Source organism: Anolis carolinensis, chromosome 1 (genome assembly GCF_035594765.1).
Source record: "Anolis carolinensis isolate JA03-04 chromosome 1, rAnoCar3.1.pri, whole genome shotgun sequence".
Taxonomy (NCBI): domain Eukaryota; kingdom Metazoa; phylum Chordata; class Lepidosauria; order Squamata; family Dactyloidae; genus Anolis; species Anolis carolinensis.
In genome coordinates, this window is record NC_085841.1 from 199448432 (window position 1) to 199461746 (window position 13315).

At 43.3% G+C, this 13315-nt stretch overlaps 1 protein-coding gene and 1 pseudogene across 4 annotated transcripts in view; one reads left to right on the plus strand and one right to left on the minus strand.

Moving 5' to 3' along the window:
• Positions 1-13315, plus strand: part of mfsd6 (major facilitator superfamily domain containing 6) — a 60227-nt gene that overhangs the window by 27517 nt on the left and 19395 nt on the right. For all 4 annotated transcript variants that reach the window (XM_008104776.2, XM_062963762.1, XM_008104777.3 and 1 more), the window contains exon 3: positions 4631-4728. In XM_008104776.2, the coding sequence (XP_008102983.1) occupies positions 4631-4728 (98 nt within the window). The remainder of the gene's footprint in view (positions 1-4630; positions 4729-13315) is intronic.
• Positions 449-1648, minus strand: LOC134295651 (von Willebrand factor C domain-containing protein 2-like; annotated as a pseudogene).

Below are 13315 nucleotides of genomic sequence, written 5' to 3' on the forward strand. Positions count from 1 at the left end.
GAGATATCACTGGTGGTTATGTAACAATATCCTTTATTTCCATCCATGGGATCAGTGAAGGCTTCATCTCTTCTCAACATGATATGATTGATAGTGGACATACATTTATTTTTCAATATTGCAAAAATTGGTTTATAAATTCAGTGAAAACCTGCTAGGCTGCGCTTTGTAATCCATATACTGTATTACATAGTTTTGTAGATACAAGGGTCATACTATAGCATATATAATCTTCCCCATTGGGCTTTTGCATGACATGTAATCAAATGGCATGTATATTTATTACATAGTCTGATGAACTTCCTCATACATTTATACCAGCCAGTTTATATGCTATAAACTTAACATATCAGCTAAATCAGGTGCTGTAAGAGTAAACTGTGTAAATAGTAAATGAATACCATAAATAGTTTCTCTAGTGGCTGTGAATAGACTTTATTGTCACATGTTTCAGAACTACACACAAGTGAAACTGTTCAGTAGGAGGTATGGTTCATAAAAGATGTGCATGTTTGATCAGAGTTTGAATGGAACTGATAGGAATTTAGGGAATGGGAGCAACAAGGTAATTCTGTGAATACAAATGGACACAAAGGTTGTCCTTTCAGTTTAAGGGCTGAATTCAACTTCATGGTTTTTGGGGACTATATTCCAGTGCTAGGTGGGGTCAAATGCAAAAAGGTAGGATCAAAAAAACATTTACTGCCAGGGACAATATTAGGAGGGGCATTTCAATATTTTGGAACAGGAAAATACCTCTACAAAATCTAAGAAACTGCTAAAGTTTGTTATAACTGAGAAAGACGTGGTCATCCGGGAAGGTCTAGAGGCCCACAGTCTTATCAATACAAGAAACGGAATAAATCTGAATTACAGACTGGGATTGGTAATTGGTAATTTATGTAGTTAGAGGGGGCTCATTTGGGTAGGGTGGTGTGTGTGTTTGTCCATGTGTGTGGATTCACTGGGACCTTTCAGCAAGATCAGAAGCTTAAAAGGTTTGCAAAAGAATTGTCTGAGAAGTGGCTTGGTTTTGAAGGAATACAAACCTAGTGTCCAGCTGTAGTCCGGCATCCCCGTAACCGCTCACATTTGGCTAAACAGTTTCCTTCCTAGTAGCCAGCATCTTGGCCATCATGACAACGGCATCGGGTAGAAGGCCCCACCCAGATACTCTCCCCAGCAGGAATAACCCGGCGCTGGCTCCCATCCACATAGCAATTGGGACCGTCCTTGCAGGTTGGGCAGCATTGACCTTCCTCATAAAGAGGATTGACCCAAGGTGGAGGGGCACAATCTGCTACTAGGCAGCGGGCAATGCCATCTACGTCACAGATACACTGCTCACACTCAGGGCTGGAAGTGCTGCCCCAGCTCATACACCTGTCCGCAGTGCTCGCAGCCCACCCTTTCACAGCGCAGGCAGCAGTCGCTGGAGTAGTGGCTGACGTGAATGCAAGCAGGCGCAGTCAGTGCGGGCACAGGTCGACCCTTGGGTGCAGTGGTCCCTGTCCAGGAAGTACCACTCACCCACGTAGTACAGGCTCCCGTTGGCCTCGCAGGGTTGGACGGGGCCCGACAGTGCCGGGACGGGCACCAGACTGCCCAACAGGAGCGCCAGCCCGGGAGGTCCCAAAGCAGAGGACATCGCCCAGCTCCAAAGCCTGGGTGCCTCCCTGCTCCCTCAGGGAGCAAGATGGTGGAGGCCCTCTATCAAATAGACTAAGCAAAGCCCTAAAAGAAAATATCAAACTGTTGAAGATGATATCTTCTTGGCCCCTCTGCTCAATTTTCTGTTTCTAGACAGCATTCTGTTCTCACAAAACATGCTCAGTTTTCATTAGGACTTCTTTTTGTGTTTCCTCTCTGTTTTTAAGAGCTTGTGTAATCAGTTCCCCTAAAATTTTGTATTTACATTTATTTCAATGGGCATCTCTCACTTTAATCCCTGGAACATTAAAAAAATTCTGTCTGTGGGAAATAACATTCCAAGACCCCTAGTGGATAACTGAAACCACAGATAGTAGCAACTATATTTTATTTCGGTCAGAAGCATACCATAGAATTGCACTGCAGGAGCTAGAGAACGTAGATAAGTGAAAGCATGGATATCAAAACTGTTGATAAGAAGGGTCATATTGTAGTTGCCTAGTTTGATCCAAAATTCAATATTTCCTGGTTAGCTTTTTGTCTATGGGATTCTTCCTTGATCCTCCTTTCCCAGCGCTTTCATTGCATTCCCCCTCCTACCTGATTATTGAAGTTCTCCCTTCTTTGGACTCAGTCCTAATTGAGCACCTCATCAGGTTCTTCTCCCACCTCAAAGGAATCCACTAAGGTTTTTGTGTGTGAGGGTGCTGACATTGAGGCCAAGAACTCTCAACCATTGGTCCTCCAGGTGTTCTGCACTTCATCTTCCGGTCAATTTAGCCAGTGTTGAGTAATTCTGGTAGCTGAAGTTCATAACATCTGGAAGACAAAATGCTGAGAACTACTGATTCAGGCCACCTAAGTTGGATAATTGAATTTTGACTGCCACCTCCTAAACACATTGGCCAAGATCCTGAATCGCGAGACACATTACATGTGTACAGCCGTGATATATTTTCTGTCCAACCCTCTCACCCTCCTTTTCTCTGCTGCAGCCCCTCCCTTCCTGCAATACAGCTACTTCCTACCCAGCTGAGGCAGAGAAGCAGCAAAGAATCCAAGTATTTTTCAATAGAGTCAGAACTTCACATTCTCGGGGGTCAGGGGCACAGAACCCTCATGAAAGTGAAAGAATGCAAAATTTAAAAATACTATATTTCTTTACCTGAATAAGTACTTTTTGGAATCTCTAGGTCCTCGGTTGACCATATAACTGTTCTGGAGGAGCTGCAAATGTCTATTGAAGTGTCCTCTCTAGGAATCTTGAGGTCAGGGGTATCAAATTCATTTTCATCAAGGTCCACATCAGCCTCATGGTTGCCTTCAAAGGGCCATTTAATTTATGGATAGAGAATCCATGAATACAGAAAGCCAACTATAATTTTTTACATAGTGGTCAGTACTCTTTGGTTTTTGCTCAATTTGGGGCCCTGATGTTATTGAACAACTATCAGGTTTGACTGAGGATAATGGGAATTGCAGTTTGATCCAAATACATTGAGCCATGGCACTTAGAGGCTCCATCTACATGACCATATAATGCAGTTTGAACTGAATTATCATGGGCTGTGTGGACTCATAATGCAGATTGAACTGCATTGAACTGGAATATGAGTATACATTGCCATATAATCCAGTTCAATGCAGCTGATCTGCATCCTGAAACTGGATTATATGACAGTGTAGGTGGGGCCAGAGTGGTATCAAACTTCAATAAATATATAGTGTGGATGCACTCACATTTTCATATCCCTGGAACATAAAGCTTTTCTGTTTTAGAGCTTCAACTTCATCTCCTTCCCCAGGATGTGTGCCTTGTCAGGTCATATGTATTATGTAAAACAGGATCTCCAGAAAAACAGAAATCATGGGTTGTTACTGGCTAGGCTACTGGAGACATTGGGGACATGTTTTGTTTTTCTGCAGACTGTAACCATCAAGGAATAGAGGAAGGTTTGAAATCTATGTATAGTGTTGCATTACAACAGCAGCGAACATTTTATATTTTAAAAATTGCTAAGTCATAGAATATAAGCCACCAGAAAGGGGTATTATTGCTCTGGAGGTCTATATCCCAATATCACACTGGACCTTGACCGTGTATTTCATTTTGTGGAATAAACAAGGGCCATCTTTGAACTGGGACTAATACCGGTTTCTGAAAAAGAACATCTCCTCAAGCTTGAAATGAGGTTGGACCTATATTTAGAATTTAAATTCTTAATTAAAACTAAGTCACAAGGTTAATCAAACGTGAGGTCATTGTTTTCCATTCCAAAGTCAGAAATTAGTGGGCCTTGAGATCAGCCGGGAGGCTCTTCTTTCGCTCCCACCACCAAGTGCGATCGGTAGTGGCCCCCTGGCTCTGGAATGCTCTCCCCAAGGAGATCAGACAGGCCCCTACTTTATCCACTTTTTGTAAAGAACTAAAAACCTGGTGGTTTCGGCAGGTTTTTGACTAAGATCAGTTTTATCATCCAATTCAGATTTTAGGATACTGTTCCATCGCCTGCCTTTAAAATATGCATACAAGCTCTTATCTACCCTTAAAAAAATGGGCTAAGACCAGCCTGCCTTGGCTAATGATCCCCGCTTTTTAGATCAATTGCCTTTGACCGTCACTGTTATTTTAACTGAAATTGCTGTATTTTGTCTATAATGTATTATTTGCTGTATTGTATTGTATGTTGTTTTGTATTTATGCTGGAAACAGCCCTGAGTCCCTTCGGGGAGATAAAGCGGTATATAAATAAAGTATTATTATTATTATTATTATTATTATTATTATTATTATTATTAATGACCTTGGAGACGTCTACGGACAACACCAGCTCTTCGGCTTAGAAATGGAAATGAGCACCAACCCCTAGAGGTAGACACAACAAAACTTAATTTCAGGGGAAAACTTTTACCTTCGCTGTGTGTAAATGTGTCAAATGAGAAAATAACCAACATTGTTTGTTCTTCCCTTCCTCTCTAGAGTCCTGTATATTGGCCTTGCCTGTAATACAGCTCGCTATATTTACATCTCCTATTTGGAAAATGCATGGACTGTTCTGCCCATGGAAGTACTTCAAGGTAAGAAGTCGCTGTATTTGTGATCGTGCAGCATAATAAATGGACACTTGAATTATTAATATCGCTTGCTGAGCCATAAATTCAAATGGGAAATAAAACCATGGGACTCTTTTCTTCCATTTTAAATTAGCATTGGGATTCTTTTCTTTCCCTTTTATTCTGACCTCAAAGGAAATTTTATTCTTTGTGCCAAAGGAAAATCAAAATGAGTGCCATACTGACCTATGATTGGGACTTGGCAAACAATTGGAAGGTAGTACACACCTTATAACTAAACAAAGAGACGAGAGATTTTTTCCTCCTGCAAATAAGGCTTAGTTGTTTCTGTCTATAAGGGATTGCTCATTTAAATCTGTTGCTTCCTTGGCGAGGAAGGTCATTGGTTTTGAACATCAGATCTAACAAAATAAGCTGCATATCAAATAGGAATAACCAGTTCACTTAATTATTTGTCACATTATCTGATCTAGAATGAAGGTCGAGACCAAACAGCTAGTTTCTGGATGGGGGAGCCAGGCATTTCTTATCTATGAGACTCCTGGAAGTTTATTGCCAATTAATTAAAGGAGGAGAAAGTGAAAAGGGGAGTTTTCAAAGTGTCAGTGGGTATTACTGCAACCAGGAAATTAACCTTTGTAAAGGGAAAGAGTTATAGTACATTGGGCTGAAGTGGGAAATAATCAGAGCTGTAGCTATGAGTGGGAAAGGCAAAATGAGGACATTGCCCCTCTCATTTAATTTCCATTCAGTCCCCACATTTCTGGCATTGCAGAAAGTGACACTCTTTAAAATCATACAAACCCTGAACTCTTTTATCAGCTGTTTTTGATTCCCTTAGTAATTTTGCCTGAGCCCTACACTTTTTTTGATGTTTCCAAAAGGTACCAGAGCCCCAAAATATGGGGGGTTGAGTTATAGATGGCAGCACATTGCTGGCTAGGAGTAGAATATTATTAACAGATCCTAGTGTAAAATATCCCTTTGCCTTTAAGGAGCTTCTAGGCTCTTTGTTGTTTTTCTGGTATAGACATAACAGGGCTTATCGCTTTTCTATCTCTCTACAAGCCTTCCCCTTTTGTTTGGCTTTCTTGTATTTCTTCATCCTCCTGTGCCCTTGAGTGGAATCCAGAACCAGAACTGTGAAAATAAAAGGAAATTTAAAGAAAAAGAAAAGCAGCCATACCTATTGCAATAAAATAGCAAAGTTTTCTGTCGCCTTAAAGGCTGGCAGTAATGTACCTGATTCATGTTGAGCTCTAATTTACAAATGCTTTTCCCTTTGGCTTCAGGTGTGAGCATGCTATAGTAGTTAAAAGGTATCAGCTAGGTCTGGAGGAATCTGGACTGAAATGCATTATAATATCAAATACCTTATAACATTGCTGTCTTAGCTGTGAGAAAGTGTCATGCAGCCAGATCCCAGGGCTGAATTTCCAAGCCCTGAATCTGACTTCATAACATAAACATGCGAGCACCTGGCGGGAGAAGATAAAATGAGCCTGGGAACTCAGGGGTGAAAGTATAAACAATTATAATTGCTGTAGTGTGGGGGGGATAGAAACCTTGGTGGAAATGTGATCCAGAAGGTGGGGTTTGATGATGATATTTGCGTGTGATATTACGTTGCATCAGAAGTGATAAAATTAGATGTATGTAAACATTAGGTCATTCTCGACTTTTCCAAAGTCATGTATTCTTCAATAAAGATTGTGTTTGAGAGCAGCTGTCTTTGATCTGCGTTCAGACTGGTCCTTTGAAGTGAGCCTGACATTAAAGTCGAGAATCCCATTTCTCACCCTCCTGCGGAATTCGCAGTGAAGTGATAATGAGCGAAGAAGAAGATCAAAGCCCAAATGAGGCAGCGAGGCCTTTGCAAGGGGCCCGGCCGAAGAGAGAAGAGACGCTGCAAGCCATAGCTTCCTCTACGGGGTACCCCAAGCCGAACGGCGTGACCCAGAGAATTCCCAGGCTCGGAAGAGGCGTCTCTGCGGCTGCAGAAACCAGTTGGGGATCTGGAGGAAGTATGCCGGAGACCGTGGCCCTGCGGTTATCCATCCTGGAAACTAATTTATCCAGGCTGTCGGAGACCGTGGGGAGGTTGGTACCATTATTGGAAGAAAATCTCCAGAAGGAGACCAGCCGATATGGCGCCGAGAGAGAACCAAGCAAAGAAGGAGATTGGAGCCAGAGGGGCCAGCGGGCGTCAACGCAGAGCCCCGTGGCGGCAAGGGACGAGGGAGATGAGGAATACTGGCAGGAGCTGCAGTTCCGGGACAGAATGGCGCGAGAAGTGGAGCGTCAGCGAGCCATGGGGACCCTGAGGCCGCCGTCTCCAACAGAGCTCCCAACCCCCCGAATGGGCGTCGGGGTGGAAAGGCCACTGGGGCCAGGGATCGGGTCCAGTGGATTCGCAGACGAAGGCGGAGAGGAGCGGGGGATCCAGGAAGAGGAGGAGGATGTGCCGTACGACGAGGAGAGGCGAGATGAGGGGGCTACAGCGAGGCCAGTATGCGGATGGGCGGAAGAGCCGACAGCGGCGGCAGACTTCCAGGAGCCGCGCAGAATGACCACCGGAGTGGGGCGCGGCGTGTTCCAAGGAGCCGCCCGAGGAAACCTGATGCAACCCTTCCCCATGCAGCCCAGACCACATCAACGGGCTGCAGAATGGATGCCTAGAAGGGAAGATCTCAAGCTGGAATACGGAGGGGAATCAGATGAACTGAACTTTTTTCTAATTAGCATTAGAGGATACATGGAAGACAACGCACACACATTTCCCTCCGAAGCAAGCAGGGTTCGAGCCATCGGCAACACACTAAAGCGAGGAGCGGCCAGCTGGTATGTGCAATTGCATGCCAGACGCGACCCATGCCTGAGGTCAGTGCCCCGCTTCCTCGCCGCACTGGAGAACCGGTTCAGAGACCGGCTAGAGCAATTGAGGGCTCGAGACCAGCTGAAAGGAATAAAACAGAGGGACAAAACGGTGCCCGAGTACGCAGAGGAATTCCTCCACCTTGCGGAAAGGGTACCGGAGTGGTCTGAAGTGACCAAAGTGGAACTATTTAAAGAGGGACTACGCCCCGAGATTTTCAGCTGGGCAGCGCACAGAGACGACCCCGAGACGCTCCAGGGATGGATTCAACTAGCGGGGCGCGTCGAATCCACCCTGGCCCAAGTAAAGCGCTTCAGGAGCAGCAGCGGCCAGCAAAGACCGGTGGCGAGAGGTCGAGGAGAAACGAGGAAGCAAGAAAGACCCGGAGGGAGGCCGGGGATTCCCTCCAGAGGAGACGACAACAAACCTAAACCGGGATGCTTTGTATGTGGGAAGACGGGCCATCGAGCAGCGGAATGCTGGGCCCGGAAGGGGGAGCCGCCAAAAGCCCCAAAGCCCAAGCCAGCAACTGGGAGGCGTGCGGAGGAGGAGGTGCAGGCCCCAGAATCTGCGGAAAAATTGGTGAGTCGGGACAAACGCATGATAGTAGTGCCAATTTGCCTCTCGGGGCTAGAAAATCGGGCCACCTGCAAGGCGTTTGTAGACTGCGGGTGTTCTAGGAACATTATAACCCCAGAATTAGCAGGAGCGCTGAAATGCCAGCAGATGGCACTTGACTCCCCAATTGCATTTTCGCAGCTAGATGGATCAGTCGCTGCTGGGGAAGTATCTACAAAGGAATTACGGGGAGTTCCATGCAAAATAGGCAAATGGGAAGGAAGAATATCCTTTGTGATAGCCCCTATTGCCACATACCATGTAATATTGGGGATACCGTGGCTCGAACAAGCAAATCCTGAAGTAGATTGGAGAGGAAAAAGCTTAGCATTTAAAGAACAGCAGATGCAATGGGAGATGAGCAAAATTGCAGAAGAGGAGGACGAGGAAGACGAAGCAGGGGAAATAGACCCACAGCTATTGCCACCTGAATACAGAGACTTTGCGGATGTTTTCAATCAGAAAGAGGCCAGTAAATTGCCTCCCAAAAGAAATATAGAAGTAGAGATTGAAATAACCCCAGGAGCAAACTTACCAAAACCAAAAGTGTATCCCATGTCTGTGCAGGAGAAGGAGGAATTGAGAAAATACATTGATAAAAACCTGGCTCGAGGCTTCATTAAGCCATCTAATTCTCCTCTCGGGGCTCCAGTGTTATTTAGGAGAAAGAAAGACAATTCCCTAAGATTGTGCATTGATTATCGAAATTTAAACGCAATTACCAAGGACAATAAATACCCTATGCCCTTAGTCAAGGATTTAATTACCGTATTGAAGAAAGGGAGCATATTTACTAAACTGGATTTAATTGAAGCGTATCATAAATTAAGGATCAAACCGGAGGATACTTGGAAAACCGCATTTTCCTGCGCATTCGGCCATTTTGAATACGAAATTTTGCCTTTCGGGTTAAAAAATGGAAGCGGCTGCTTTATGCAGCTTATAAATGAAATACTACACCCGTTATTGTACAGAGGGGTGTTCATATTCCTTGATGATATCTTGATCATTTCTGAAGATAAGGAAAAGCACGTAAAATTGGTCCGGGAAGTTTTGCAGAGACTAAGAGAAGCAAAGCTGTACGCAAAACTGTCCAAATGTGAATTTAATAAAACTCAAATTGACTTTCTGGGGTATCGGATGTCTCCAGAAGGGTTAGCTATGGATCCAGCTAAAGTAGCAGATGTAAAAGAATGGGGAGTGCCTCAAACAAGGAGGCAATTACAATCATTTCTGGGGTTTGCAAATTTTTACCGACCCTTCATAAAAGGCTTTGCACAAATAACCGCACCCCTTACAGAACTTTTAAAAACAAAAGGGAAAGGGGAGACAGCAAAAGTGAAAGCTCCCGGCGCCAAACTGAGTTGGACGCCAGAATGCCAAAAGGCATTCGAAACCTTAAAAAAATGCTTCACTGAAGGACCCATCCTAAAACACCCTGATATCAGGAGCCCTTTCATAATCCATTGCGATGCCTCAGACTGTGCGTACGGGGCAGTGCTATTGCAAAAGGATCAAAATGGGAACTTAAAACCCTGTGGATATTTGTCACGGAAGTTCAGCGAAACTGAGAAAAGTTGGCCAATATGGGAAAAAGAGGCATTAGCCATATTAAAAGCCTTAGAATGCTGGCGACACTTCCTCGAAGGAAGCGGAATCCCATTCGAAATTTGGTCTGACCATAAGAATCTCCAGTATTTAAAGTCTCCTAGAAAATTGTCCCCCAAACAAATCAGATGGGCGCAATACTTCAGCAGATTCGATTTCCAATTAAAGTTTTTTCAAGGGAAACAGAATGTCTTGGCAGATGCTCTTTCACGCATGCCTCAACACGAAGGCCTAACCACAGCAAAGGAGGGGACAATATTCTCTGACAAACAATGGGGCTTAGCTGTCAGGACAAGAGCACAAACCCAAAAGGAGGACACGGCTTTTGTCGAACTCGGCGGGGAAGATAACTGGGGAAATGAACTAAAACAGTCTTATAAAGGAGATCAATGGATCGCGTCCAACGCAGAGAAGGGGGACCAGAAGGGGGGATTTTGGTTTGTAAACAAGAAACTATATATCCCAGCAATATTAAGGATCAAGATTCTGCATCGTTTTCACAACAACCAGAGCGCTGGTCATACAGGAATTACCAAAACAACAAAGGCAATAGCAAAACATTGTTGGTGGCCAGGAATGAGGAAGGACATAAAGAATCATGTTGTTCAATGTGATGATTGTGCCAGAAATAAATCGGGAGGAGGGAAGCCTATGGGATTGTTACAAACAGTAGCGGAACCTACCAGGCCTTGGGAATGTGTAGCTATGGACTTTGTGGGAGAACTGCCAGTCAGCAAAGGACATCGTTATATTTGGACAGTATTAGACCTGTTTTCTAAACAGGCCCACTTTATAGCACTGACGAAGCTACCATCAGCTGAGAAACTAGCTGAATTGTACATAAACCATATTTACAAATTACATGGATGTCCAAGTAGAGTAGTCAGTGACAGAGGAGTACAATTCACAGCAAAATTTTGGGAAAAATTCTTGGAAATGCTAGGAGCAGAAAGGAGTTTAAGTTCTGCTTTTCACCCCATGACAAACGGGGCAGTAGAACGTACTCAGCAAGCGCTTGGGCAGTTCCTTCGAATGTACTCTAACATGAGACAAAATGACTGGGCTAGGTGGTTGGCGTTTGCGGAACTAGCCTTTAATTCAACTATACATTCAGCAACAAATAAAACCCCCTTTGAAGTAGTTTACGGGTATGAAATACAACCTTTACCCCAATTGCCGAGGTGGACAGAAAATGAAGGAACAGAGGCAGGGAAATGGAAAACGCAAATGATGGAATGTTGGAATCAAGTGACTGCATCGTTAAAAGAAGCACACAAAAAGTATAAAACGTTCGCAGACAGGAAGAGGGTGGAAGGCGATAAATTAGATAAAGGAGATCTAGTGTGGTTAAGTACCCAAAACATCAAATTGGGGTTACCTTCAAGAAAACTGGGCCCCAAATATATTGGACCATTCAGAATACAGGGTGTTATCAATGAAGTGACTTTCCAATTGGCATTGCCAAAAAGTTTAGGGAAAATACACCCAGTCTTCCATCGCAGCTTGCTGAAAAAATATATGGGGACTTTGGACAATATGGACCCATAGAGTTATTGTTTGATTTGTTTCAGGACTATGATGAAAGAAGAACCGAAGAGGAGGACGAAGAAAACGGGGGCGCCATGTCATGCAGCCAGATCCCAGGGCTGAATTTCCAAGCCCTGAATCTGACTTCATAACATAAACATGCGAGCACCTGGCGGGAGAAGATAAAATGAGCCTGGGAACTCAGGGGTGAAAGTATAAACAATTATAATTGCTGTAGTGTGGGGGGGATAGAAACCTTGGTGGAAATGTGATCCAGAAGGTGGGGTTTGATGATGATATTTGCGTGTGATATTACGTTGCATCAGAAGTGATAAAATTAGATGTATGTAAACATTAGGTCATTCTCGACTTTTCCAAAGTCATGTATTCTTCAATAAAGATTGTGTTTGAGAGCAGCTGTCTTTGATCTGCGTTCAGACTGGTCCTTTGAAGTGAGCCTGACAAGAAAGGTTGGAAGAAGGAAGGAAGAAAGTCATGTTGGCTAAGGACTCGGACTGAAAATCACTTGGCACATACATATTGTTCTGTGTGGCACCTGTGTGACTCTGTGGGTTGATAGTAAGGTAGATCCTCTCAACCTGATGGTTACCCTACATATTGATGGCTACTGCAAGCAATACACATCTTTCAGCTCAGAGATGGAAATAGTATGACCTCTAGATGTTAAGAGTATAGCAGTGCCTATGGAGGCTGATTGAAAGCATGATTTCTGCAATATCTGGATTTTCTTTATATACATACTAATATTTTATATAAAGACTTTTCCAAAATACAATAAAATTAGAGATTTTTAAAAGAAAAAATAAGAAAAAAGTAATTTATTAAGAAATATAGAGATAAAAATACTTTCAGACTTTCTTTTTGGCTGGCATAAATACATATGAAAGGCTCATACACTACATCTTATTAACAGTCAATCCAAAATGATCAGGTCTTCTCCCCCCTCCCTCAAATATCCCTAAGTAGCAAGGTACATATGTATCATAGGATAAGAATTGTGTAGCTCTCTGAATATTGTTGCACTGCACCTCCCATTGGCCCTAGCCAGCATAGCCAATAATGAGGAATGCTGGTTGTTAGAGTTCCATGCAATCTCAGGGGCAACACAGTTCCTACTCCTTGTGTATAAAATTGCAAACTGATGATGGCTTCACTGAGTGAAATTAAAAGCTGGAAAGGCAAACAAAATACATATTTGTATTTTTTCCCCTAGCAGATAAGAGAACAGGAGGTCAAAAGGGAAAAACTGAATGTGTCAGCTAGAACTGTTCCAAAGAGGGTTTGCTCAGTGGTTTGTTTTGCAAGGTCATGCTGGAGATCAGATAATTCTATCAAGTAGACCAGGTGTCTGGAGCAAACTTCAGTTTGACATTTAGGTATGAATTTTGCAAGCCTATGCTGGAATATGCTGACAAATCGCAGTTCTTGTGCATTGCAAAATCAATGCCCCAAGGATCTTTTGGAACTAAAGATTGAGGACTTTCAGCTGATACTACTTAATTAGCTGCTGAAATACTGTGTATATAAAAGAGACAATTGGAGATGAGGTGGAATACTGTTAGGTATTTTGGATTTCTCCCCTCAGTTGATAGTTACTTCAGACTTAAATGTTTTAGGGGTTTTTTTAACAGGATCTCTATAGCAATTCATGACAAAGAACACAATGAAGAGGTTAATGGAAGTCAGAAGAAAAGTCGCTAAAAGTGGACATGACAGGTCTTTATAAATGCAGCATTTTGTATAAAAGGTAACATAATATGGCCATTGGAGAAGTACTAATTGATGCATTTTATTCAGTTTAAAACAGCATTGGGAACTGCATGATTCCCAACCCTGAATGGGTTGTTGCAAAGGAAACTTGATGTAGTACTACATTTTTTTGTAGCAGCATGGGTTTCTTAGTAGTCTATCCTGCCTCCATTGATTCCTTGTGGCAGAAGC